Here is a 25844-nt window from a genome sequence, read left to right on the forward strand (position 1 = left end):
CTCTGGCACGTCGCAATATTTATATCATACCGTTATGGAATGGACAATATTGATCCATTCCTTTCGGAACCTACTCCATCGAGGGTCAAGAATTTGAATACTCAAAACAGGAGTCAAAATATATTTAACCCTCAGTATACATCTGTCGGCAAACCCGTCTAATACTTTTTAACTAGTTAAATTTTTAGGCTCTTGATTTCAATATATCTTATGTCCATGTTGAAATAAGGGGTTAGGATGCTGTTTTGTAAGTAATCACTGTCGGGAAAATTTCTCTAAAAATGTAAACGATTTTATTTTTTTTGGGTTTGGAAGATTTTTATTTTAGGTGCCTTTAAGAACCCAAAATATGATCCATATCTAGTTTTCCTTCTGTTCCTTTCACACCCGAAATGCATATGAATCTTTCGGTAGGAAACATTTTCAAATTAGGCATCAACTGGTCGGCTTTATTCACGATGCCTTTTTCTTTCCTCCAACTTTCCATTGGCAACGTTGCCAACCAAAAACGACAACATAAAATGCTCTCCAGGCCACCCATCAAACCCACATCTTGTGGCGCATCCCTTTCCATGATCCCAGCATAATCAACGAATGGCAATGTGAAAAGGAACCGAAAACCATGCAACCGACAGTTGCACGATTGATGGCAACATGAAAACATGTTGTAACGGTAGAGTGCGAGAAATTGTGAATGAGAACGGCAATGGTGGAAATGGAATGAAATAAATTTTGAAAATATAAAATTAAGTGTTAAGTGAGGATATATTTCAATAATATTTGAGTCAAAATACCAAATATATAAGAATTGAAAATATTCGGAGAAATTTTAAAAATTTGTTTTATTGAAAAGTTACTTAAATGCAGACATTTGTCTGTTTGTGTTTACATTGCGAAAGAAGTGTTGAAAGAAAATACAAAAAAAAATAAATGTTCGATGCTTGTTTTCAACTCCAGTGGTGGTAAAAGCTAATAATCAAAATAGAAAAGAGAAAACTTGGAAGTGAATAACTCAAAAAGCCGGTTAATACATGATTTATCTTTCAGAATAATAATAATAAAAAGGTAAGTTGAAATAATGGATAAATATTAAGGAAAAAATTTTTTTTTCGATTTTTCAAACTTTTTGAAAGTAAAAAAAATCACCTCAAGATTGATTAAATTGTTTTATGGGAATTACAATTTTTTTCCACTTTTTAAGATTCTGAATAAATAATCATACATTAAATATCCTTTGCTGACATTTTTTCCTTACTCTCAGGCGAACATCCTTTCCTAGGTTTATTTACTGTCTACTCAGCTGTTTTTTTTCTTGTCACATAGTTATTTTTGTTGTTGTTATTGTTGTTATTATATTTTCGTCTAGACAGTTTTTCCATATTACCTCTCAGACCCCATTTTTATTTGCGCCAACATGCCTGTGTCGACAAAATTTCGTATGGCATAATCAGCTGTTGGTGGTGCCTGCCTTTGGCCTTCCTTTAACAACCAGACACACATACACATATACTATATTGCCCTGGTCACCCGCCACACAATGATGCCATATGTTATGATATTTTAATCATAGACTCAGACTGGGAGATTTGTGGGCAATGATGTCAATGTAGAACAATATATATGGGAGCTGTAGCTATATCTGAACCGATCTTCACCAAATACTATTTTCTAAACTCAATTCGGTCGTATGTGCCAAATTCCATCCCATTTGGGCAAATATTAGACGTTTGGTGCACAATAAAAGGTAAATCGGACGAAGTTATATATGGGAGCTATATCCAAATCTGAACCGATGTCGATAAAATTTAGCAAAGGTATTTCTGAGCTGCATTTGATATATTTCCCCAAATATTGTCGTTACAGAGTGCATATTACTGCTGCGGAGGACAAAAATAACAAATCGGATAAACAATATATATGGGAGCTATAGCTATATCTGAACCAATGTCCATCAAATTTGGCATGCTTATTTTTAGGCCTAATTTGGTTGCATGTGCAAAATTCCATACTGATCGGGCTGATATTACACGTTTTGTGCACAATAAAAGGCAAATCGGACGAAGATATATATGGGAGCTATATCTAAATTTTTACCGATTATCTCCAATTTCAATAGGGTTCGTTTGGGCCAAACAAATGTTGTTTGGAAAATTTCATCTCAATCGGATAATAAATGCGACCTGCATTTTGTTCACAAAAATACATGGACAGACGGACGGACGGACAGATGGACTGACATGCATAAATCAACTCAGAAAGTGATTCTATGCAGATCATCTAAAGGAACTATGTAGGATATAAATACATTCTAGTTGACATCTATAGGTAAAAGACTTTCGGGCAGACTTTCTTTTGTCTTGAATGGAAACATATCCTCCAAAGAAAAAATATGCTCCAAAGAAAACCTTCTACATATAACAATGATTTTATAGATGGCAATCCTTCCGGAGGCTATCTACAGATCGACGATCTTCTGGAGGCCATCAATAGTTTTAGTACCTCTTAGAGATCTTACGTTGATAAATCTCTAAAGTTCTGGCCTCAATGATAAATTTCAATTTAGACCATTGATCTGAATTCGGTCCGAAAACTATTAGAAAACCTCCCAAAAAAATTCAGAAATGCACACGATTTTACTTCCAAGCTCGGTCCGACATCTGAATTTGCCATGGATATCCCTGCGAATTCAGTTCGACTTCGGTTCGAAGGTCGGCTAAAACTTCAGACTATCGTCCGACCCTTCGATGCCACAACACCTCAACCACTCCATATAACTTTCGGTCAGAAGTCCGACGGAATACGCATCCGACATCGGAAGTTTCGTCCGAATTTCGATTCGAAGTTTAACTAGCTGGGATGGGAGATTTGTGGGCGGTAATGTCAATGTGGCGATTTTATGCGATATAAACGTTTTTTTTTACTTTAAAATGTCTCCCACAGAGTTTTTTTTAGGTGGAATAGTGTCTAAAGGTCTTATAGAGGGAGAATATTTGTAGTATATCTATAAGACATGAGAGATAGAATATGGGTTTTCTATACACCTTAAAATTATTTAAATGAAAATAATTTCACAGGGGTTTGCCAACATTCCACAGGCAGACTTTTCTCCTCCGATATTCTTTAAAATAATTATTTTTAAAAATTTATTTGAGAGTGATACGAAATTAAGCCAATGGGGGAATATTTTGATAAATATGTTCTCCAAAAAGTTATAAAATATTTAGAAATTTTGTTGTTGCAAAATAATGGCGAACATTTTAAATGACAATTTTTTCTTCGTGGAATAGATGAGGATTTTTAAAGAGGAATTCTTCAAGGGTCCTACGATCAAAAATTGGGCATTTCCCTCAGAGCAAAAACTTTCGATTCTTAAAAAAATGCCAAGGTTGTCAGAGCAAAATTTGTGGATTTTTTTGCTAGTTTCGCAAGTTATGACAGATATAAGCATTGAAAATTGTGGGTGAGGTACCAGAAGGGGTTGACAGATGTATATCATATTCACAACAGATCTGGTGTTAGAAATGGTGTGATCCATCTTTATAACAGATCTTGTGTTGACGGAAATATTGAGATGTATCAAGCCTGAATGGAATTGGACGTTATTTTCGCGTTTTATGAGCTTCATGGATACTCAAAATTGTGACCCTTTGTAGGGGAGGTACCAGAAGGAGTAGACCGATGTACCCCATTTTCACACCAGACCTTAGGTTAATAAAAAAAATATTGTGATATGTGTAATTTTGAAGAGAACCGGATACTTATATCAGATTTTATGATCGTTTTGATTATTCAAAATTTTAACCCTTTATGGGGGAGGTGCCAGAAGGAATGGTCCGATCTCTACCATCTTCATAACAAATCTGGTGTTGGTGGAAATATTGAGATGTACCAAATCTGAATGGAATCGGATGTTAATTCGCGTTTTATGAGCTTCATGGATATTACATTTTTAACCCTTTGTGGGCGAGGTACCCGAATGAGTGGATCGATATACTCCATCTTCACACCAGACCTTGGGTTACTAAAAACATTGTGATATGTGTGATTTGAAGACAATCGGACTCTCATTTTCGCACCTGATCTAGAACTGATGCAAACATTAGGGTTTACAAAGTCGGAGGAAAATCGGACTATCCTTTCTTTTTCTGGGCAGGAAATTATTTTCTTTTTGGAAATTATTTGACCTTTTGTGGGAGGGAGGTACTAGAAGGAGTAGACCGATATTGCCCATCTTCGAATTCGATCTAAGTTTTCGAGAATTATCAGACAGACAGACGGACGGACATCGCTAGATCGACTTCAAATGTCCTGAAACGGATTTGTTCCAATGAGACCTAGGGTCTAAAACCGTTATTTCGATGAGACACGTTTTTGTCGTATCAAATGAAATATACCCTCTTTAGCCATATGACTGAGGGTATAAAAATATGAAGCAACCTCCCTTCCCATTCTCCCATCTCAACATTACGAAAAAAAAATCCATTCAAAATTCTTTGCTTACCCATTCAAAAAGTAATTACTTCTATGGAACCAAAAGAGCGGAAGAGAAACAGCAAAAAATAAAACGAAATAAAATTATTAATGAATTTTATTTATGCAATTTGTAATCTGCTTTTATTTTTTCCTTGGCATCAACAGCAATCTCGCCAGAAACGACACAATGGTGGGCTTTGTTTTCCCTTTGCTTTGAGGCTGTGCCCAGCTGTGCGTCCTAATGGCATTACAGCCAAACTTCACTAATCTTTTTTACATCTCTTCGTCGATTGTCTGCCTTTCTGTCTACGTTGCGCTTTACACATTTTAGCGGCTTAAGTTTTTGAACTTTAAACATGGTCGGTTCTGTTTATTGGATTTTCAATGTTATGGACAACTATTGTGTGCAGACAGTTTCCACGTAATCCCCTTGAACTTGAAAAGTTGTGGAATTTCACAAAAGAAGAAAAAAATATGTACAAAAAATATTAGGATACAGATTTTTTGGCTAAAGGAATAGGAAAAAAATGTTAATTGAGAGGGAGAGATTTTTAGAAAAATGAAGAGAAAAAAACCCGGAGAAATAATTCATTAAACCAGTACAAAAAGTCCTCCTTTCATGGTTAGCCTTTGAAAAAAAAAATTAATCGAATTTTGACCGACACCTTCTGATGTCTTTTATTCAAGAAAATTATCAACATCATGGTCATGGTATAAATTGCCTTGGTCAATTGCAGACCGGTATTCATGGTAAGAGGTACAACTGAACCAATTGTAAGACCGCCAGTATTCTGGGCCATCATAACCATCATTTGTATCATTTTTCGCTCGACCATGGGCAGTTTGTACCAGATGACGTCAGTGTAGCCGGAATCAATAAAGCCATCATTCTGTGAGGAAGAAAAAAAGTTAAAAATACGTCAGAAACTACTGTATAAATCACAATTGTTGTGAAGCTGGCCTTAGAGCCCCCTACTGTAGGGTAGCTGTACTCAGTTCCCTCTACTGTAGAGAAGTTCGCATGAAAGGTCACTAATGTAGAGTAGTTGACCTCAGAGGTCACTACTGTAGAGTAGTTGACCTCAGAGGTCACTACTGTAGAGTAGTTGACCTCAGAGGTCACTACTGTAGATTAGCTGGCCTCAGAGGTCACTACTGTAGATTAGCTGACCTCAGAGGTCACTACTGTAGATTAGCTGGCCTCAAAGGCCACTACTGTAAAGTAGGTGGCTTTAGAGGCTATTACTGTGGAGTAGCAGTGCTCATGGATCACTACTGTAATGTAGGTGGTATCAGAAGCCACTACTGTAAAGAAGCTGGCCTCAGTGGCCTCTACTGGAGAGTAGCTGGCCTCATTGGCTTCTACTGTTTAGTAGGTGGTCTCAAAGTCCACTACTGTAAAGAAGCTGGTCTCTAGCTGACCTGTAAAGTAGCTGACCTCAGAGGCCTCTATCGTTGTGTAGCTGGCCTCTGAGGCCACTACTGTAGATAAGAACGACTTAGAGGCAACTACTGTGAAGTAGCTGGCCTCACAGGTTTTTTTATTTTGAGTAGCTGGCCTCAGTGGCCTCCACAGTTGAGTAGCTGGCCTCAGAGCCCCCTTCTGTATATTAGTTGACCTCAGAGGGCACTACTGCAGATTAGCAGTTCTCAGAGGGCATTACCGTAAAGTTGGTGGCTTCAGAGGCCACTACTGTAGAGTACCTGTTCTTAGAGGCCTATACTGTAGAGACCTCTACTGTTGAGTAACTGGCCGCAGTGCCCTCTACTATAAAGTAGCTGGCCTCAGAGACCTCTACTGTAGAGTAACTGGCCTCAGACCTCAGAGGCCTCTACTGTTGGGTAGTTTTTCTAAGAACCTACTACTGTTGAGTTGTTGGCCTCAGAGGCCTCTACTCTTGTGTAGCTGGCCTCTGAGGCCACTACTGTAGATAAGAACGACTTAGAGGCGACTACTGTAAAGAAGCTGGCCTCAGAGGCCTCTACTGTTGAGTAGTTGCCCTCAAAGGCGTCTACATTTTGAGTAGCTGGCCTCAGTGGCCTCTACTGTAGAGTAGCTGGCCTCAGTGGGCCCTACTGTAGATTAATTAGCCTCAGAAGCCACTACTGCAGATTAGTAGGGCTCAAAGGGCAATACTGTAAAGTAGATGGCTTCAGAAGCCGCTACTGGGAAGTAGCTGGCCTCAGTGGCCTCTACTGTAGAGTAGCTGGCCTCAGATGCCTCTACTGTAGAGTAGCTGGCCTCTACTGTAGAGTAGCTGGTCTCAGAGGCCTCTACTGTAGAGTAGCTGTCCCCAGAGGCCTCTACTGTAGAGTAGATGACCTAATAGACCTCAATTGTAGAGGCCTTTACTGTAGGGAAGCTGGCCTCAGAGGCGTCTACTGAAGACCAACTGGCCTCTGCGGTCTCTGCTGTAGATTAACTGGCTCCTTGTACAGAGTAGCTGGCCTCATAGGCCACTACTTTGAAGTTCAAAATTTAGTTTTCGTTGTCTCTTCTCTAGAAAAGTTTACCTCCGACTTACCGTCACTTCAACGAGTGTGCCCAGACCACAGTAGATATACAACATCATCAGGCAGTAGGCAAGATATGTTAGACCACCGGGCCATGTGCCCAAAATTAAGCAGAACAGTGTTGAGGCTAGGCTCAGGGCCACTGTACCCATTTCAATGATCAGGACCCAAAAATAGTTGTCCTTGACCGTGGTAATGTATCTGTAGATAAAGTGAAAAATAAAAAAACTCCATCCCATAAAAATGTTCAAAGGTCTCACATCATATACTTCTGATGCCATTGAAAAATATCTTTCAACAGAATTTGACAATCACCAATTCCCTCCTGCTCAACATCTTTCCCCCCCTCAAGGATGTCATTTAGATCCTGACATTTACACCTCAGCAGATCCTTGAACAACGGCACATGACTGACGATGGTGAAAAAGCACAGATCAGCTGCGAAATTTCCAAATGATCCGAACAAAATACAAATGCAATGCATACAATTCATCACGAGGTAACCGTAGGCGGTATTCGGGTCGATTCCGGGTAGCAAAAATTGCATTACAAATATTCGCTCATTGAATACCACGCGATGGAATGGCACGACGGCAATCAAACTCATGGTAATGGAGAAATGGATAATGGCCATACATTTGATGAATCGATTCACCGTGTTAATGCTCTTCTGGAGACAGCAACGATAATCGGTATGTTTCAGATCATATTTCCGATAGATTTCCCGTAGTTCATCCGTCAAATATCGTATATTGTCCTTATTCCCTATGGCATTTAAAAGTTTGCAATAGCCCTGCGAGGGAAAGGATGTCACTCAATTTAATTTCAGTTTCTTTTTATTAATCCAACTCACCTGCATAGCACTACCCAAACAGCACAGGACCTGCAATATATTCGGCCAATCCTTTTCTATGTAAATATTCACATAAAGTGTATATCCGGTAAAGGCAAAATATAGATTTATGAAAATAATCACAGTCCAAGTGAGGATGTTCATCATGTAGGTAGGATTGAAAATATTCGCACCACAAAAAGCCGAGCAAATTTTTATAAGGCGGACTATTGCTTCATAGCGCTGTACAAGGGTTTTGGCCATATTTTCGGCCGAGATTTTTTCTATGAAACCCGTTCTGTGTTGCGTTGAACCGTTAAGTGGAATTATGGTCAGACTGTAACCTTACAAAAAATTACACCACCTGCCAGGATCTCAGGCATTCCCGACATTCACTTTCAAAGACATGTAAGAGACGTTCAAACCACCTGTCATTTTTGACAGCATAATTTATCACGTTATTCTCGATTAGCCTGAAGGGGGAAAAAGAGGCTTGCAATTAAATTACAGTTGAGACTGTAAAACGCTAATAAGCTAAAGGAGACCAGTTAAACCGCAGTAGAGACAATTAAGACAGTAACGCCATCTGAAAACATCTTCTCTACAACAGTGATCTCTGAGACCATCTACTCCAGATAAGTGCCTCTGAGGCCAACTGCTTTATAGTGAAGGCCTCCGAAGCCTCTAGTCCCGAGTAGCAAACTTAGAGAACGTTTAGCTTACAGCAGTGGCCCCTGAGCCAACAGCGGCGACATCTGAGCCCCACTGAGGCTAGTTACTCTACAGTAGTGGTCTCTACGGACAGCTACTCTACATTAGAAGCCTCTGCGGACAGCATCTCTACAGTAGTGGACTCTGAGACCATCTACTCGACAGTATTAGCCTCTGATACCAGCTTCTGAGTCCATCTAATGTACAGCAGAGGCCTCTAAGGCCAGCTACTCTAAAATATAGGTCTCTTAAGTTACTCTACAGTCAAGCCTTGAAGACTAGCTGCTCTACAGTAGAGGCCTCTGTGGCTAGCTACCCTACAGTAGAGGCCTCTAGGACCAGTTACTCTACATTATAGGCTTCTAAGGCCAGCTATTCTGCAGAATAGCTACTCCGTGATAGAGGCTACTCCGTGATAGAGGCCAGCTGCCTCTCCTCTACAAAGTAGGAGACCCTAAGGCCAGCTTCTCGACAGTAGCGGCCTCTAAGACCAGGTGTCTTACTGTAGTGACCACTGAGGGCAGCTACACTACAGGAAAAACCAACTACTTGGCAGTATAGACCTCTGAGGCAATCTACCCTAAAGTAGAGGCCACTGAGGCAAGATACTCAACAGTAGTGGCCTCTTAGGCCAGCTAATCCGCGGCAGACACCTCTAAGGCCAGCTACCCTGCAGTAGGGGTCTCTGTGACCAGCTACTATACGATAGATGGCTCCACAGTATAGGCCTCTGCACCCAGATACTTTACAGTAGAGGCCTCTGAGGTCAAATACTCTACAGTAAAAACCTATAAGGACAGCTACTCTGGAGTAGAGGCCTCTATGGCCAACTACTCTACAGTAGAGGCCTTTGAGGCCAGCTACTCTAAAGGAGAGGCCTTTGAGGCCAGCTACTCTAAAGGAGAGGTCTCTAAGGTCAGCTACTCTACAGTAGAGGCCTTCGAGGCCAGCTACTCTAAAGGAGAGGTCTCTAAGGTCAGCTACTATACAGTAGGGGCCTCTAAGGTCAGCTGCTATACGGTAGTGGCCTCTAAGACCATCTACTCTATAGTAGAGGCTTCTAGGACCAGCACTCGACAGTAGCCGGCTCTGAGGCCAGCTATTCGACAGTAGTGCCCTCTGTGGCCAGCTACTCGATAGTATTCGCCTTTGAAACCAGCTTCTCGTTAGTAGACGCCTCTAAGACCAGCTACTCTACAGTAGAGACCTCTAGGGCCACCTACTCTATAGTAGAGGCCTTTAAGGCCAGCTACTCTAAAGAAGAGGTCTCTTAGGTCAGCTACTATACAGTAGTGGCCTCTAAGACCATCTACTCTATAGTAGAGGCTTCTAGGAGTAGCACTCGACAGAACCCGGCTATGAGGCCAGCTATTCGACAGTAGTGCCTTCTGTGGCCAGCTACTCGATAGTATTCGCCTTTGAAACCAGCTTCTCGTTAGTAGACGCCTCTAAGACCAGCTACTCTACAGTAGAGACCTCTTTGGCCACCTACTCTATAGTAGAGGCCTCTAAGGCCAGCTACTATACAGTAGTGGCCTCTATGGCCATCTTCTCTATAGTGGAGGCTTCTAATGCCTGCTACTCTACAGTAGAGGATTCTAAGGCTTGCTACTCTACAGTAGAGAATACTAAGGCTAGCTCTGAGACCAGCTACTCCACATAAGAGGCCTATGTGGTCCGCTGGTGTACATTAGATGACTCTGAGGCCGGCTTCTTTCCAGCTTCTCTACAGCAATGGCCTCTTTCCCTAAAAGGGTCACCCATTCTGCAGTAGAGTGGTGTGAGATTAGCTACTCTAAGAATATGGAGAATCAGGAAAGGTTATCGTAGTATCTATAGAAAACCTCTAATCATAGAAGAGCTGAAAGCGATCTCAGGGAATTTCTATTAGGTGTCTTAGGGCTACCTGTATTTTTGTGATTGTTTCCTTTTTTATATTATTTTATTGAGTGATTAGTAAATTATCCATAGACGTCTCAAGGCATGGATTTCTTTTGATAAATACAGCTACCGGGTGCATACTACTAAAGGTGCAAGCTATCCATCTCAGGTGGTTTTAAAAACTTGCAAAGTGCCATTCACTCAAGAAAATTAATCAACATCATTGTCATGGTGTAAATAGTTTTGGTCAGCTGTAGACCCGTATTCATGGAGAGGGGAATAACAGAGCCAATTGTTAGGCCGTCTGTATTCTGGGCCATCATCAGCATCATTCGTAACATTTTCCTCTGCGAAACGGGCAGCTTGTACCAAATGATCTCAGTGTAACAGGAATCAATAAAGCCATCGTTCTGGAAGAGAAGAAGAGAAATCATGAAATTATGGAGGCCCATGAAAGCGATTTTTCAGGGGGATAAAATGTTTTTGTGGGTGGTCTTAAAACATTTTTTGTTTAAATCAAAAATTATCGGAAGTTTTGAAAAGTAATATTCTTTAAAAAAAAAGTCTTGAGAAAATATTTTTTTAAAAAAGACATCAAATTTTGAGGAATTCTAAAAATAATATATATTTTAAAATTTCCTAAAACTTGTATTTTTAAGGGATATTTTTTTTAAATAGCCATACAAATATTTTCCGCAGACTCTAGGATTTTTGGAGGTCTAGAAAATATTTTGTTTTAAACCAAATTTTTGTTATCTATTGGCGAGTTTTTGTTTATGGAGATTTAGACAGATATACTCACAGTCACTTCAACCACCGTTCCCAGACCACAATAGATGTACAACATTATAAAGCAATATGCCAAGTACGATTGGCCTCCCGGCCAAGTTCCCAAAATTAAGCAGAACAGAGTTGAGGCCAAGCTAAGGGCCACTGTGCCCATTTCCACCAAAAGAACCCAAAAATAATTCTCCTTTACAATGGCGATGAATCTGCAGAGGAAAATAAATTTTCACAAAAAAAAAAGTTGAATAAATTTAAATTTTATTGATAATTAAAAAAAAAAAAGAATTGTTTTTTAAATATTAAAAATAATTAAAAACATAATATTAGTACTTAAATTTAAAATATAAAAATATAAATACAAAACAACAAGAATAAAGGCTTCGACCTTAGTTATATTTAAGTTATATTTGTAGCAATTAAAAAATAAATTTTAAATAAATAACTAAAAATCAGAAAATAATTAATGATTAAAAAAAATGTGAAAATATAAATTAATTATTTGAATAAAAAATATTAAAACAAATATATTTTAATTAAATAATAGAATTTTGTTATTTAAAGAATTTCATTAAATAAATAAAAAACAAGAAAAATAAGGACCTAGAGCTCATTTTTATTTAACTTATATTTGAAATAATTTAAAATTAATAAATCATAAATAAATAAATAACAAAGAATCAGAAAAATAATAAACTAAGTTGGGAAAATAAATTAATTATTTGAATAAAAAAAAAATCTAAAAAGATATATAAATGAATATATTTTTTAATAATTAAAATAATTAAAAACAGAATTTTGTCTTTTAAATATAACAAAAATATAAATAAGTAAAAAAAACCACAAAAATAAAGACCTTAAATTCAGTTTTATTGAACTTAAATTTGAAATAATTTAAAATAAATAAAAAACATAATGATAACACCAGTTGAAAAAATATATTAATTATTTGAATAAAAAAATTAAAAACAAAAATTAACAAAAATTAATAATTTTTAGAATATTAAAAATAATTAAAAACATAGAATTTTACTGTTTAAATATAAAAAATTAATAAATAACAAAATAGTGATGTCGTGCCCAGATTTATTTAACTTAAATTTTAAATTATTTATAAATAAATAAAAAAATCAGAAAAAAGTAATAATAATATCAATTGAAAAATAAATTAATTATTTGAATAAAAAAAAATTAAATATAAATAAATAAATTTATTTTTAGAATATTAAAAATAATTAAAAATATAGAATTTTACTATTTAAATTAAAAATTTAAATAAATAAAAATAACAAAAATTGAGGTCTCGTGCCCAGTTTTAGTTAACTTACATTTTAAATAATTTATAAATTAATAAATAAATGAATAAATCAGAAAAAATGAATGAGAAAATAAAAAAAGAAGTTAAGAAAATAAAATAATTATTTGAATAAAAACATTCCTAAAAAATTATTTTTGTATATTACAACAAATAAAAAAATACAAATTTATTATTAAACTGTAACAAAATAAAAAAATAAAAATTTCGATCTTTATTTTTTAACTTACATTTGAAATAATTTAAAATAAATTCATTGTAAACAAAAAATATCAAAAAAAAAAAATAAGTTAAGGAAATTAATTATTTAAATAAAAAAATCAAAGACAGATATTTTTTGAATATTAAAACATAATTAAAAATACAATTTTATTTATTTAAATAATTAAATAAATAAAAAGAACAAGAGAATTATGGAAATATGGTTCAGTCGATTTAATTTGTTTTTGAAATAATATAAAATAAATAAATTATAAAAAATAAATAATAAAAAATCAAAAAAAATTAATGATAAAATAATAATATAAGTAGAAAAAATAAATTACTTATTTGAATTAAAAAAAATCAAAAAAATAAATATATAAAATTATTTTATGAATATAAAAAATAAGATAAAAAAATAGATTTTTATTATTTAAATATAAAAAATTAAATTGAAAAAAAAAACAACAAAAATAAAGACTTCGAACTCTGTTTTATTGAATTTACATTTAAAATAAATAAATTATAAATAAATAATAAAACAATAATAATAATAAAAATTAGAAAATAAATTAATTATTTGAATAAAAATTTAAAAAAATAAATATATTTATTTATGAAAAAAAATATATAAAAACTCACAAATTAAAACCTCTACCTCAGTTTAATTTAATTAATATTTGAATAAATTATTAATAAATTAATAACAAATATATATATATATATATATATATATATATATATATATATATATATATATATATATATATATATATATATATATATGTATATATATATATATATATATATTATTTAAATTATATAATTATTTTTTTTTGTTATTTACGTATTTTATTTCTTAATTAATAAACTTGTATTTTTTATTATTTTTAGTATCCTTATTATTTTTTTTTGACTGAGCTAGAGGTTTTAATTTGTATATATATATATATATATATATATATATATATATATATAATATATATATATATATATACATATATATATATATATATATATATATATATATATATTAAAAATTTGAGATAATTAAAATAATAAATTTAAAAAAAATAAAAACAATAATTACTTGAAAAAAAATAAAAATAAATTTATTTTTGAAATAATTTCAGTTGAAAATTTGATGTAATTTAAAAAAATAAATTTTAAACAGATAAAAAAATTAATTCTTGAAAAAAATTAAGAAACGAAATTTATGTTTTGAACACTACAATTAAAAAAGAATACCAATTTATTATTAAAATAAAAAAAATAATTAACAGTTATAATTAATAATTAAAAAAAAACATTTTATTATTTAAATATTAAAATATATATATATATATATATATATATATATATATATATATATATATATATAAATGAGAAACAACAACAATAAAGACGCCGAGCTCAGTTTTATTCAACTTCTATTTGAAATAAATAAAAAAAAAATTACGTGAAAAAAATAAATTTATTTTTTGAATACTAAAACTTTTTGAATACTAAAAAAAATAAAAAATATTATTAAATATAAAAAAATTGAATAAATAAAGCACAACAAAAAGAAAGACTTTCAGCTCAGTTTTATTTAACATACATTTGAAATAATTTAAAATAAAAATCGAATTAAATAATAAAAAAATCAAAAAAATAAAAAATAATGATAAATATCAGACCAACCTCAAATACCGTTGATGCCACTTAAAAATATCTATAAGCAAAGATCGAAAATCCTCCCTCACATCTTTAATACGATTATTATTATTCTCATTATCTGCAACCTCCTCCTCCAGAAGATCATTTAAATCATGAAATTTACACGTCAAAATATCCTTAAACATTGGCACATGACTGACAACGACGAAAAAGAACAAATCCGCCGCGAAATTCCCAAACGATCCGAATATTATGCAAATACAGTGCATACAGTTCATGACGAAATAACCATATTCCGTCGATGGATCTACACCGGGCAGCATAAATTGCATTACGAAAATCCGCTGATTGAATACCAGGCGATAGAATGGTGCCACACCAATCAGACTACCCGATATTAAAATTTGAAAAATTATCATAAATTTAATGAATTTATTCGCCCGATCAATGGTCGTCTTGAGGCAATAACGATAATCGGCATGCTTTTGATCGTATTCAAGATAGATTTCACGTAACTCCTGATCCAAAAATCGCAGAGACTCCTTGTTGTGGATGGCATTGAGGAGTTTGCAGTAACCCTGCAATTGAGAGATTAAAGAAACTTTGGAAATATATTTTTTCTGAATTTCCTTGGTACCATCCCGCCCTCACCTCACCTGCACCGCACTACCCAAATAGCACAGGACCTGCAATACATTCGGCCAATCCTTTTCTACATAGATATTCACATAGAGCGTATAGCCAGTAAAGACATAATACAAATTGATACACACAATTACAATCCAGGTAAGGATATTCATCCTGTAGGCAGGACTCAAAACATTCGCGCCACAAACGGCCGAAGATATTTTTATGAAAAGTATGGTTTTATCATAGCTTTGTGCCACCGTTTTGGCCATGTTTCAACGTTGATTTGGGTTATATTTCCGAAATGTTCCGCAGTGTTTGAGATCCTTGAGTGGACTAGGACAACTTGAAATTTATCTGGCATTTTTAGCCATCTCGAAATTAAAAACATCTGTGAGATTCTCATATATTCTTGACATTTGCCTCGTTATGGCAAGTGAGATACCATCAAGCATCATATGAGAACTGACATCCGTGACATCTTAATTTCAATGGTCTTTTCAGATTGACATAGGGTGGAAATGAACACGATATCTCGGTGATTTTAAAGTGGGAACCAGTTTAAAAAAATAAAGGTATTTTATTTGAAGATATATATCCGGTAATGCATTATTTTTTGCTTACTGGTAATGCATGCATTTACTTGTTATTACTAGTAATGCTGGAAGTGACACATATGTCCACTAAATTTTTGTTGGGTATGATAACGGGTCTTTTTATAGATCTACTTATCCGGCAAAAATGTAATACATATATGTGCCACTTTCAGCATTACTAGTAATGGCAAACTTTTAGCCTCATCATTACCAGTAAGCTAAAAAGTAATGAGTAATTTCCATACAATTTACAAAATAACTTACCCGTATTTTACCAAGTAACGAGTATCGGCGGCTAAACGTATGCACTTTGGACTACAAAACCGAAGGTCGTAGGTTCAAATCTCCGCGAAAGCAAACAATTATACCCTACACCATGTGAAAATTTGATTTGAAGCTGCTTTATATAGGATTTACACCTATATTGAATACTATTTTATACCTTCCATAATATAATGCTACACCTCGAAATATTCGTCGGAGACCTCTATATATATATATATATAAAAATCAAAATAAAATTAGATCAAAATAAAATTACAAGGCGATTTAGCGATGTTCGGCTGTCTGGTGAAATCACAATGGAGTCCACATTATTCAATCTAGAGCAAATTTGGCACACAGGTTTATATTATATGCAGGCTGATTGATATTAAAAATGGGCTATATGAGTCCCATACAACGGTTCCTCCAGATTTTCGGTATTTTGAAGGTTTCTGTCACAATTTCCAACCAAATTAGCTTAAACTTGTCAATTGGAGTTCACGGTAGTTCTTTTCTCTTCTTGCAAAAAATGTTCGCTACAGGTCCAGTAATTGGTGTAGCGCCCTCATAAATCCCGATTTTTGGTATTTTGAAGGTTTCCGCCGCAATTTCCAACGAAATCAGTTGAAACTTTAAACTTGGGGTTATTGGCAGGTCTGTTCCCTCACTACAAAAACAAAAAATCCCTAAATGTTCTCTAATTGGTACAGTCCCTATATAACGGTAACTCCCGATTTTCGGTATTTTGAAGGTTTCTGTAACAATTTCCAAACCAGATTAGCTGATACTTGACAACTGGAACTCTCGGTAGATCTGCTCTCTCTCTCCCCGCAAAATATGTTCCATTCAAGTCCACCAATTTAAATAGTTCCCATATAACGGTATCTCCAGATTTTCGGTATTTTGACGATTTCTGCCACAATACTAAACCAAATCAGCTGAAATTTGACATTTGTAGTTCTTGGAAGGTCTGTTCTTGCGAAAAATGTTCGATTCAGGTCCATTAATTGGTGTAGCCCCATATAAAGGCACATACCTGATTATCGGTATTTTTGAGGTTTCTGCCACTATTTCCAACCAAATTAGCTGAAACTTTAAATTTGGGGTTATCGGTAGGTCTGTTATCTCTATTTCTCTCAATAAAAAATATTCCCTACATATTCATTATTTGTTAAAACCCCCATATAGCAGCACATCCCGATTTTCGGTATTTTGAAGGTTTCCGCCACAATTTTCAACCAACCTAAATATGGGTTTCGCTATTTGGGTTATTTTTATACCCTCAGCCACATGTCTAGAGAGGGTATATATCATTTTATACGGCCAAAACGTGCCTCATCGAACCAAACTGGAGTCGATCTAGCTATGTCCGTCCGTCCGCCCGTCTATCTGTAAAATGAGTCCTGTTGGAATGTCGAAAATGCTTGCGTGTCCAAGGCTTTAATACACCCTCCAGAATATTTTCGAGATAATATTCGGCATTTATTCTGATCGATTAATACGAGCGGAGAGCGACCATCGGCTGTTATGGCGACCCACACCACATCACCATGGTCTGGCGCTTGAGCTCTGGTGGCCAACCGAAGGTGCACATTTTCAGCTGACCTCTTTGGCACGATCATTTTGTTTGTTTACAAACTGCTGGACAACGAATGTTTTCCCATCGGAGAAAACCAAATTCGGCAATTCACTACTTTCGGCCAAGCGATGCAACTCCTCAGCTCTTTTGAGTCTATTTTCTTTCTGTTGTGGTGTAAGTTCTTGCACTTTTTGGAATTTCAATGGCTTTACCCCGAGCTCATTTTTCAATATTTGCCGAATGGAATATTGCGATATGTTCAGCTCACGAGCCATTTTTCGGCTACTGCGAAGCGGGTTTCGATCTATTCGCTCCATTGGGAGGATAGAGAATGTAAATGTCAAATAACTCTATTTATGAAAGTGTTTTCCACTTGAATTTTATTGAATCGCAGTTCATGTCCACCCCAAGCTATACTATGAGGATATCTTAAATTAAGATGTCAATAATGTCAGGTTGTTTCCAAGTCTTCCATGATGCTTGTCTTGTACTTTTCATGAAGGAAAATGTCAAGTACGTATGAGAGTCAAACAGATGTTGTAAATTATTGTGAGACTATGTAATCTACTGTAATTTTGCTATATTCAAGTTAGTTCTGGTTCACTCGAGGATCTCAAATAATTCGGACGTTTAAGTAGAGAACAAATAACAAATATGGTCGATATGCCTTTACCACGCTATAAAGAAAGTGTTAAAATAAAATCGATAGATCTTGGAGTGAATCTCGTAATTGTGGTTATTTTTGATAGGTAAGTACCGATACCATTGAACAATATGTTAAGGAGGCCTAGAAAAATGTTTTGTTTAAAGCATCATTGATGGGAGCTTCAAAAATATTCTTTAAAAAAATCCACTTTGATAAGAGACCGCGTGAAGAAATATTCTTCATAAAATCCATGTCGAAAGAAACCCTTAAAAATATTCATTAAAAATGTGGGTTCACCTTTATATGGAGACGATATAAAAAAGTGGACCGATACGACCCCCTTTTTTAACCAAAGATTTTTGAAGTAACCCAAAGCTCCCTATAAATTTTCAAAGCTTTATATTAAGTATTGGGAAATATATGTCAAAATATTAAGGTTCCTTTGTATATGGTCATGGATATATAAAGGCCTTAGATAATTTTGGCTTAAGAACACTAGACTTTTTTAAGAATTATAGAGGTTTTTCACAAGCCATACCGGATATAGCAAGTGAAAATATAAGAAAACTTGCAATAAAATCGAAAAAAAGTGCTAAATTTGTCGAAAATAAATTATTTTTTATAAACAAAATTGATTGAAAGCGATTTTAAACCCCACAAAGTATATATATTTTGATCAGCATAAGATTCTAAGTAGATTTAGCCATATTCGTCTGTGGCAATCATCTTAGAGTCCGAACGAAGTGATGTGGGTGCACAAATTTTTACTCAAATTGGGGGTCCGTAGAATTTTTTGTATTGGAAATTTACTACATAGGTCCATAGTTTTATATAGCCTCCATATAAATATTTTTAGGTCCAAATTGGTTATAGACCCCATATAATGATTTGTGTCACACTTTTTATTGGATTTTTTTTCAAACTCGGTATTTGGAGTTGGTAATAGGCTTTCTCTTCTTATGATAGAAACTTGCTCATCCAGGTCCACATTTTCGTAGAACCCCCATATAATGATACCTTCCGATATTAGGTATTTCGAATTTACAATTATACGACCCGATATTCGATATTTTAATAATTTCAAGGATATTTTTTACCAAAAATTTTTGGAATCTTCCAAGTTTCTTACAATTGGTGATAAAAATGTTCGGCCCAGTCGAAGCTAGCTTATTTTTTACTTGTTAGCTCTACTATAATAATCTCCTGGATTTTACCTGCAATTATTAATATTTTTATACCCTCCACCATACTATGGAGGGTATATTAATTTTGTCATTCCGTTTGTAACTCCTCGAAATACTCATGTCAGACCCAACAAGGTATATATATACTTGACCAGCGTAAAATTCTAAGACGATTTAGCCATGTCCGTCTGTCTGTCTGTCTGTTGTAATCACGCTATCTTTCGAACAAATTGAGATAGAAGGCTAAAATTTTGCACACATGTATATTAAGTTCGAAAATGGGTCATGTAGGTCCAAGTTATCATATAGCCCCCATATAACGGTACCTTCCGATATTCGGTATTTTGATGATTTTAGCGACATTATTCATCGGAATTGTTTCAAATTTTGCATTTGAAGTTCGTAATGGATACTACATCCTCAGTCAAAAAATGAGCCATGTAGGTCCACGTCTTCATATAGTCCCCATATAACGGTACCCGCCGATATTCGGGATTTTAATGATTTTAGCGACATTGTTTACCGGAATCGTTTTAAATTTGGTATTTGAAGTTCGCAATAGATACTGCAGCATAAAACAGAAAATGGGCCATGTAGCTCCACGTCTTCATATAGTCCCCATATAGCGGTACCCATCGAAATTCGGTATTTTGATGATTTTAGCGACATTACTTCCCGGAATTGTTCCAAATTTGGTATTTGAAGTTCGCAATAGATACTGCAGCATAAAACAGAAAATGGGCCATGTAGGTCCACGTCTTCATATAGCCCCCATATACCGTACCCCCCGATATTCGGTATTTTGATGATTTTAGCGACACTATTCACCGGGATTGTTTCAAATTTCGCATGTGAAGTTCGTAATGGATACTTCAGCCCATGCCAGAAAATTGTCTGTGCATATAAACAGAGTTTTCTTCAAGTTTCGCATTTAAATATTGTAATAACTTATGACAAAAGTTGCCTATGCAGGTCCACGTCGTCGTATAAGCATTCGGTATTTTTAAGATTTTAACAGAATTTTTAACGGATTTTATTTATTTATTTATTTTTTTTTGTGGAAATTGCCAAATTTGTACCAAGTGGTGGAGGGTATTAATAGTTTGGCGCGGCCGAACTTACAGTCTTTTTACTTGTTTCGTAATATTTTTAATATTCGAAACTGATTTATTTTGAGTAAATGAATGACATGTTTCCAATAAAAATAACTAATAATTTCTTAGAGTAATGACGCTGTACATTTTTAATCAGATTCTATTTTTTGATTGGAGAAGTTAGTGAATAAAAGTGCATTTATTTATAATCTGCTACAATTTATTACGTTTAATTTCCTTAAACTAATTAGTCAATTTCCTTTAAATGAGATTAAATATATTTATATTATTACTTGAAAATATTTAGTAGTATTTAATCAAGAAAATTGATCAACATCATTGTCAGGGTGTAAATAAGTTTGGTTAATTGTAGACCGGTATTCACGGTCAGCGGAATGACAGCGCCAATTGTTAGACCACCAGTTTTTTGTGCCATCATCAGCATCATGCTCAACATTTTCCTCTCGGCTGCGGGTAGCTTATACCAAATCACTTGAGTGTAACACAAATCGGTGAAGCTGTCATTCTGAATTTTTAAGATCAAAGAAGAAGAAAAATTAGAACAAAAGAGAAATAAAAAATAATTAAAAAAGACCTCGACAAATATTACATATATTGATAGAGGTTAGGTTAGTATTTGAGCCCCTCCAAGGTCCTCGTTCTAGTCCCAGTGCCTTAAAATCGTTCCAGTTCTTATGCGTTCACATCTGGATTTCTTTATTATTTTAGCAGGGAAATCAACTGAGAAATGTTGATAGGACAATATATTATGGACCCATATTGACTATTTTTTGGGTTTGTATATAGCTTCAAATTATGGGTCTCTTACAAGAATTGGCATTTTTGTGGTCTCCTGAAGGGGTTCGCAGATATATATCATCCCCACAACAGATCTTGTGTTAGCATGTGGGAAATTTGAACAGAGTTGGATGTTTATTTCGCTTTTTTTGAGCGTTCTATTTTTCAAAATCTTGTACCCTGTGTGGGGCGGGGATACCAGAAGAAATGGCCTGGTCTCTACCACATTTATAGCAGATCTTGTGCTGATCGAAATATTGAGATGTGCCAATTCTGAACGGGATCGGATGTTAACTTTGCGTTTTATGAACTTCAGGTTTATTCAAAAGTTTGACCCATTGTAGGGAAGGTACCGGAAGGAGTGAACCGATATATTTCATATTCACACCAGACCTTGGGTTAATTAAACTATTGTGATGTGTGTAATTTGATAGATTGATAGATAATCGAACAATAACATCACATTTTATAAGACTTAAAATTATTCAAAATTTTGACCCTTTGTGGGGTAGGTACTTGATGGCGTGGACCAGTATTGTGCATTTTCGCACCTGACCTAGAACTGATGCAAATATTACGATTTGCAAAGTTGCAACGAAATCGGATTATTCTTTCTACTTCTGTGCAGTAAAATATTTTTTTGAAAATTGCGACTTTTTGTAGGGGAGGCACCAGAAGGAGTAGAGCGATCTAAGTTAGATAATGATATTACTATGTACCAAGTTTGGACCAAATCGGATACTCCCTACGAGATTATCCTGCGCACCATCCAGAAAGACAGACAGACAGACAGACATAGCTAGATCGACTCTAAATGCCCTGGTCTAAAACCGTTATTTCGATGAGGCATGTTTTTGTTCATATGCTGAGGGTATAAAACGCAGCTAACTTCTGCTGAACCGAACTTTTAATCTCCTTGATCATTTTGAAGAAATACAGGTCAAAGGAAAACCGGGTCTCTACGAAAACATGATCCTGCATTAATAATATTTTGTCATAGGATGGTGTACACATTACGAACTTTAAAAACGAGATTTTAAACAATTCCGATAAGAAAATGTCGCTAATGTCATCAAAATACCGAATAAAGGGAGGTTCCATTATATGTGGGAAGACGTGAACCTACATGGACAATGTTCCGTCAACAATTCATTGGGAAAAATCGTCAAAATACCAAAAAAAGGGAGGTACCGTTATATGGGGGTTATACGAAGACGTGGAACTGAATAGACACTTTTCATTCGTAGGCTGTAGTACCCATTTCGAACTTCAACTACGAAATTTGAAACAATTCCGGTGAATAATGTCGCTAATATAATCAAAATACCGAGGAAGGGTTATCCGATATCGTGGTCCAGTATAGCAAAATTTTAGCTTCCTATGTTAATTCGTTTTGACTTTAACGTGATTACAACAGATGGACAGACGGGCAGGGCTAAATCGTCCTCGAATTTTACGCTGATCAAGAATATATGTACTTTGTTGGGTCCGACATCAGTATTTCGAGGAGTTACAATCAAAATGACGAACTAAATATATCCCCCCAATCTTAGTATGGTAAAGGGTATAAAAATGAGTTAGGCTAGACCTAGGGGAGGCAGTTGTCGTCAAAATTGACTGGTAGCTTCGAACTTGTTTTATATGCTTCGAGCTCAAACCCTACATTTTTTATTTCAAGATATTTAGTGATTTCTCTCTCTCTCTTTGTTTCATTCTCTCTACTTACGGTCACTTCAACGACAGTACCCAGACCACAATAAATATACAACATTATAAAGCAATAGGAGAGATAGGTTTGGCCACCTGGCCAGGTACCCAAAAGTAGACAGAACAGAGTTGAAGATATGCTCAAAGCAATTGTGGCCATTTCCACGAGAAGGACCCAGAAATAGTTGTCCTTTACGGTGGTTATATATCTGCAAATAAATCAAAAACAAAAAATTAGATAAAATAATTCTCTCTCCGTAGATTTTCGCTCTTCACCCCTTACCTCATATACTTCTGATGCCATCGGAAAATATCCTTAAGCATCTCCTTACACTCAGCCTTTTTGACATCATCACTACCCTCAAGGACATCATTTAAATCATGGAATTTACACGATAAAATACCCTTAAACAATGGGAAATGACTGACGAAGGTAAAGAAACACAAATCGGCTGCAAAATTTCCAAATGCCCCGAAAATAATGCAAATACTGTGCATACAATTCATAATGAGGTAACCGTATTCGGTATCCCCATCAATACCGGGCAACTGAAATTGCATGACAAAGATGCGTTCATTGAACACAAAGCGAAAGAATGGCACCACCCCAATCAGGCCAACGGTAATGGCAACATGAAAGAAGGCCATCAGTTTGATGCACTTCACGGCCGTATTTATGCTGTTCTGTAAGCAGGAGCGATACTCATCATGTTTTGGAGCATATTCGGCATAGACTTCACGTAAATCGTCGACCAAATAACGCAAATGGTCCTTGTTCCAAATGGCATTCAGCAGCTTGCAATAGCCCTGTAATGGAAGAGATTGAAATGTTCTTTCAAAAAAAAAAAAAAAAAAATCACCCTTTTCACCTGTAGAGCACTTCCGAAAAAGCAAATGACCTGCAGCATATGGGTCCAATCCTTTTCGATAAATATATTGATATACAACGTATAGCCCGTGAAGATAAAATACAGATTTATAAATGTCACCACAATCCATGTCAGGGCATTAACCTTATAGGTGGCAACGAAAACATTTGCCCCACAAACTCCCGAACACAGTTTGATGAGGCGCACAATTCCCTCATATTCATCCACCACCGATACGGTCATTTTTTTTTACAAAATTTCAATCTTCCAAAGTTGTTTTCTGAAAATATTCCGCAAACTCTTCTAATCAATATGTGTGAGGGACTTCCATAAACTAAGTTTGCAAAAAAAATATTTCCACTAACTTCCTGCCCATGGTAATTAGCAACACGTGAAATGAAAAAAAAAAAAAAAAAACAACTAATTAAGCAGTACATAACCTTTTGTGTCTATATAACACCTGAATGCTTCTCATACATTATTTATACCTACATATATTTTAAAGGTTTCAATTAATCTGTCGTCATATACATTTGTGCCTGAAAAGAACTACAAAAATTAGCAATTCTAAAGGTTATGAATGAAGAATTTTTTTTCAAAATTTTAATGGGTCGAAATTTCCTACAGATTCGGTTTGGAAATTCGACTTAAACCTTCAAAAGTCCCTATAATATTTAAAAGCAAAGACCAAAATCAGAAAACTTACTATTCTAGCGCCATCTTGATATGAAGATTAACAGGTAGTTTAAAAAAGATGAATTTGAGAGCATACTTCTAGGCGAGGTCAGTATATGCAATATTCAATCTATGCCCCAACCCATTAAGGCCCATAATTTTAACCGTCTGATATCGATTTATTGACCAGGTTATACGCAAATCTATAAATTTATAATTGGTACCATTTATGGAAATGGAAATGAGCAGAAGTTCTAAAATAAATCCAGTGCCATCTTGATTTTAATTTAACCAGAAGAGATCAAAAACTAAAAACTATTTAATTACGAGCGCCATCTAATATGTAGGTAGCTGTAATAAAAATGAATTTGAGTGCATACTTCTAGGCGAGGAACAAATATCTGCAACATAAATTCAATACCCAAGCAAAGATGCTCGTTGCAACTCGGGTTACGATTCACACGTCGTTTTTAAATGTTGAATAGTTTATTTTCTTACTTTGGCCATAACTCCTTTATTATTGAGTTTTTCGAATTTTTAGGGTGTTTTAAATCGTTTCATTGTTTTCGCTGCCTGGTATCGATTTATTGACAGACAATATCTTTAAAATATGGACCATGAGCCATTACGAACGCCATCTGGACATGAAATGACCAGGAAGATTTTAATGAAAACTCATATATCAGAATATATTCTTAGACGAGTTAAAAAGTTTGCAACATTATATCAATACCCCAGGAGGATATTAATTTCCAATCGAGTTACATTTGTAATTGTGTCTGCCTGATCTTGAAGTAGTTTTGCTATTGAACTTCATGTTATCATTAGCGCCATCTTGATATTACATTAATAGATAGTTTCCAAGCAGATAGTAAAAGGTGAGCCACACCAATTAATTATTTATTTTCTGACCAGGATTAAAGCTCCATAGATCCTTAAAAATATTTCAGGAAGAATACACTTTTAAGGCTCCATAGGTCCTATAAACTTTTTATTTAGAAGAATCCACATTTTAGGATCCCTTGGTCCTTTAAAACCGCGTTTATTGCTCCGTACGTAATTTAAAATTTTTCTTTAAAACATCCATGTTTAAGGCTGCATATGTATGATAACCTACACCACTATGCGAATTTAGTAGAGCTTCCATAACAAAAAAAAGTTTTTATTGGGAATTAATGTGTAGCAGATCATACACACTATGAACCTTATTTGGATGCGTATCATGGCTTCATAGTATTCACAATTTTGGAAATATATCCAACTTTGAATTGATTTTTAAAAAATCTGACCGAGGCCTTTTTACCACTAGTACCAAATATTATTGCTGTATAGTGCATGATGTGACCTCGATAATAATTATATTAAAAAGTATTTATTAAAGCAATAGATAACCCGGACCGAGTTTTACTAAATGGAAAAATTCGGTTAAATATGAA

At 34.9% G+C, this 25844-nt stretch overlaps 3 protein-coding genes across 6 annotated transcripts; all 3 read right to left on the reverse strand.

The window, feature by feature from the left end:
- Positions 1 to 4581: 4581 nt before the first annotated feature.
- On the reverse strand, positions 4582 to 8668 carry LOC131803008 (odorant receptor 67d-like). 4 transcript variants are annotated; one of them, XM_059123873.1, is made up of 5 exons: positions 8014 to 8668; positions 7841 to 7896; positions 7248 to 7780; positions 6999 to 7188; positions 4582 to 5363 (listed from the first exon to the last, which is right to left on the reverse strand). In XM_059123873.1, exons 1-5 carry the CDS (start codon positions 8081 to 8083, stop codon positions 5097 to 5099), a joined length of 1116 nt encoding a protein of 371 aa, XP_058979856.1. In that variant the 5' UTR covers positions 8084 to 8668; the 3' UTR covers positions 4582 to 5096. The 4 variants fall into 4 exon arrangements, with proteins under 4 accessions (XP_058979856.1, XP_058979855.1, XP_058979857.1 ...); XM_059123872.1 differs by having other exon boundaries at positions 4583 to 5363; positions 7841 to 8215; XM_059123874.1 differs by having other exon boundaries at positions 4584 to 4902; positions 6988 to 7188; positions 7841 to 8215.
- Positions 8669 to 10463: 1795 nt separating this feature from the next.
- LOC101896193 (odorant receptor 67d-like) lies at positions 10464 to 15354 on the reverse strand. The gene is made up of 4 exons (XM_005190327.4): positions 15026 to 15354; positions 14394 to 14947; positions 11214 to 11403; positions 10464 to 10821 (listed from the first exon to the last, which is right to left on the reverse strand). Exons 1-4 carry the CDS (start codon positions 15266 to 15268, stop codon positions 10609 to 10611), a joined length of 1200 nt encoding a protein of 399 aa, XP_005190384.2. The 5' UTR covers positions 15269 to 15354; the 3' UTR covers positions 10464 to 10608.
- A 5195-nt stretch (positions 15355 to 20549) lies between these two features.
- LOC101896032 (odorant receptor 67d-like) lies at positions 20550 to 24083 on the reverse strand. The gene is made up of 4 exons (XM_059123876.1): positions 23734 to 24083; positions 23148 to 23671; positions 22884 to 23073; positions 20550 to 20885 (listed from the first exon to the last, which is right to left on the reverse strand). Exons 1-4 carry the CDS (start codon positions 23974 to 23976, stop codon positions 20673 to 20675), a joined length of 1170 nt encoding a protein of 389 aa, XP_058979859.1. The 5' UTR covers positions 23977 to 24083; the 3' UTR covers positions 20550 to 20672.
- Between the last annotated feature and the right edge of the window lie 1761 nt (positions 24084 to 25844).

Source organism: Musca domestica, unplaced genomic scaffold, assembly GCF_030504385.1.
Source record: "Musca domestica strain aabys unplaced genomic scaffold, Musca_domestica.polishedcontigs.V.1.1 253, whole genome shotgun sequence".
In the NCBI taxonomy this organism is placed as follows: domain Eukaryota; kingdom Metazoa; phylum Arthropoda; class Insecta; order Diptera; family Muscidae; genus Musca; species Musca domestica.

Coding starts and splice junctions, on each gene's coding strand:
- LOC131803008 (XM_059123872.1), bottom strand. CDS start 8,083: ATGGCCAAAACCCTTGTACAGCGCTATGAAGCAATAGTCCGCCTTATA. Junction 7,189..7,247: donor TGGCATCAGAAGTATATGAT/GTGAGACCTTTG, acceptor CTTTATCTACAG/ATACATTACCACGGTCAAGG. Junction 5,364..6,998: donor GCACACTCGTTGAAGTGACG/GTAAGTCGGAGG, acceptor TCTTCCTCACAG/AATGATGGCTTTATTGATTC.
- LOC101896193 (XM_005190327.4), bottom strand. CDS start 15,268: ATGGCCAAAACGGTGGCACAAAGCTATGATAAAACCATACTTTTCATA. Junction 14,948..15,025: donor ATTTGGGTAGTGCGGTGCAG/GTGAGGTGAGGG, acceptor TCTCAATTGCAG/GGTTACTGCAAACTCCTCAA. Junction 11,404..14,393: donor TGGCATCAACGGTATTTGAG/GTTGGTCTGATA, acceptor TTTCCTCTGCAG/ATTCATCGCCATTGTAAAGG.
- LOC101896032 (XM_059123876.1), bottom strand. CDS start 23,976: ATGACCGTATCGGTGGTGGATGAATATGAGGGAATTGTGCGCCTCATC. Junction 23,074..23,147: donor TGGCATCAGAAGTATATGAG/GTAAGGGGTGAA, acceptor ATTTATTTGCAG/ATATATAACCACCGTAAAGG. Junction 20,886..22,883: donor GTACTGTCGTTGAAGTGACC/GTAAGTAGAGAG, acceptor TTAAAAATTCAG/AATGACAGCTTCACCGATTT.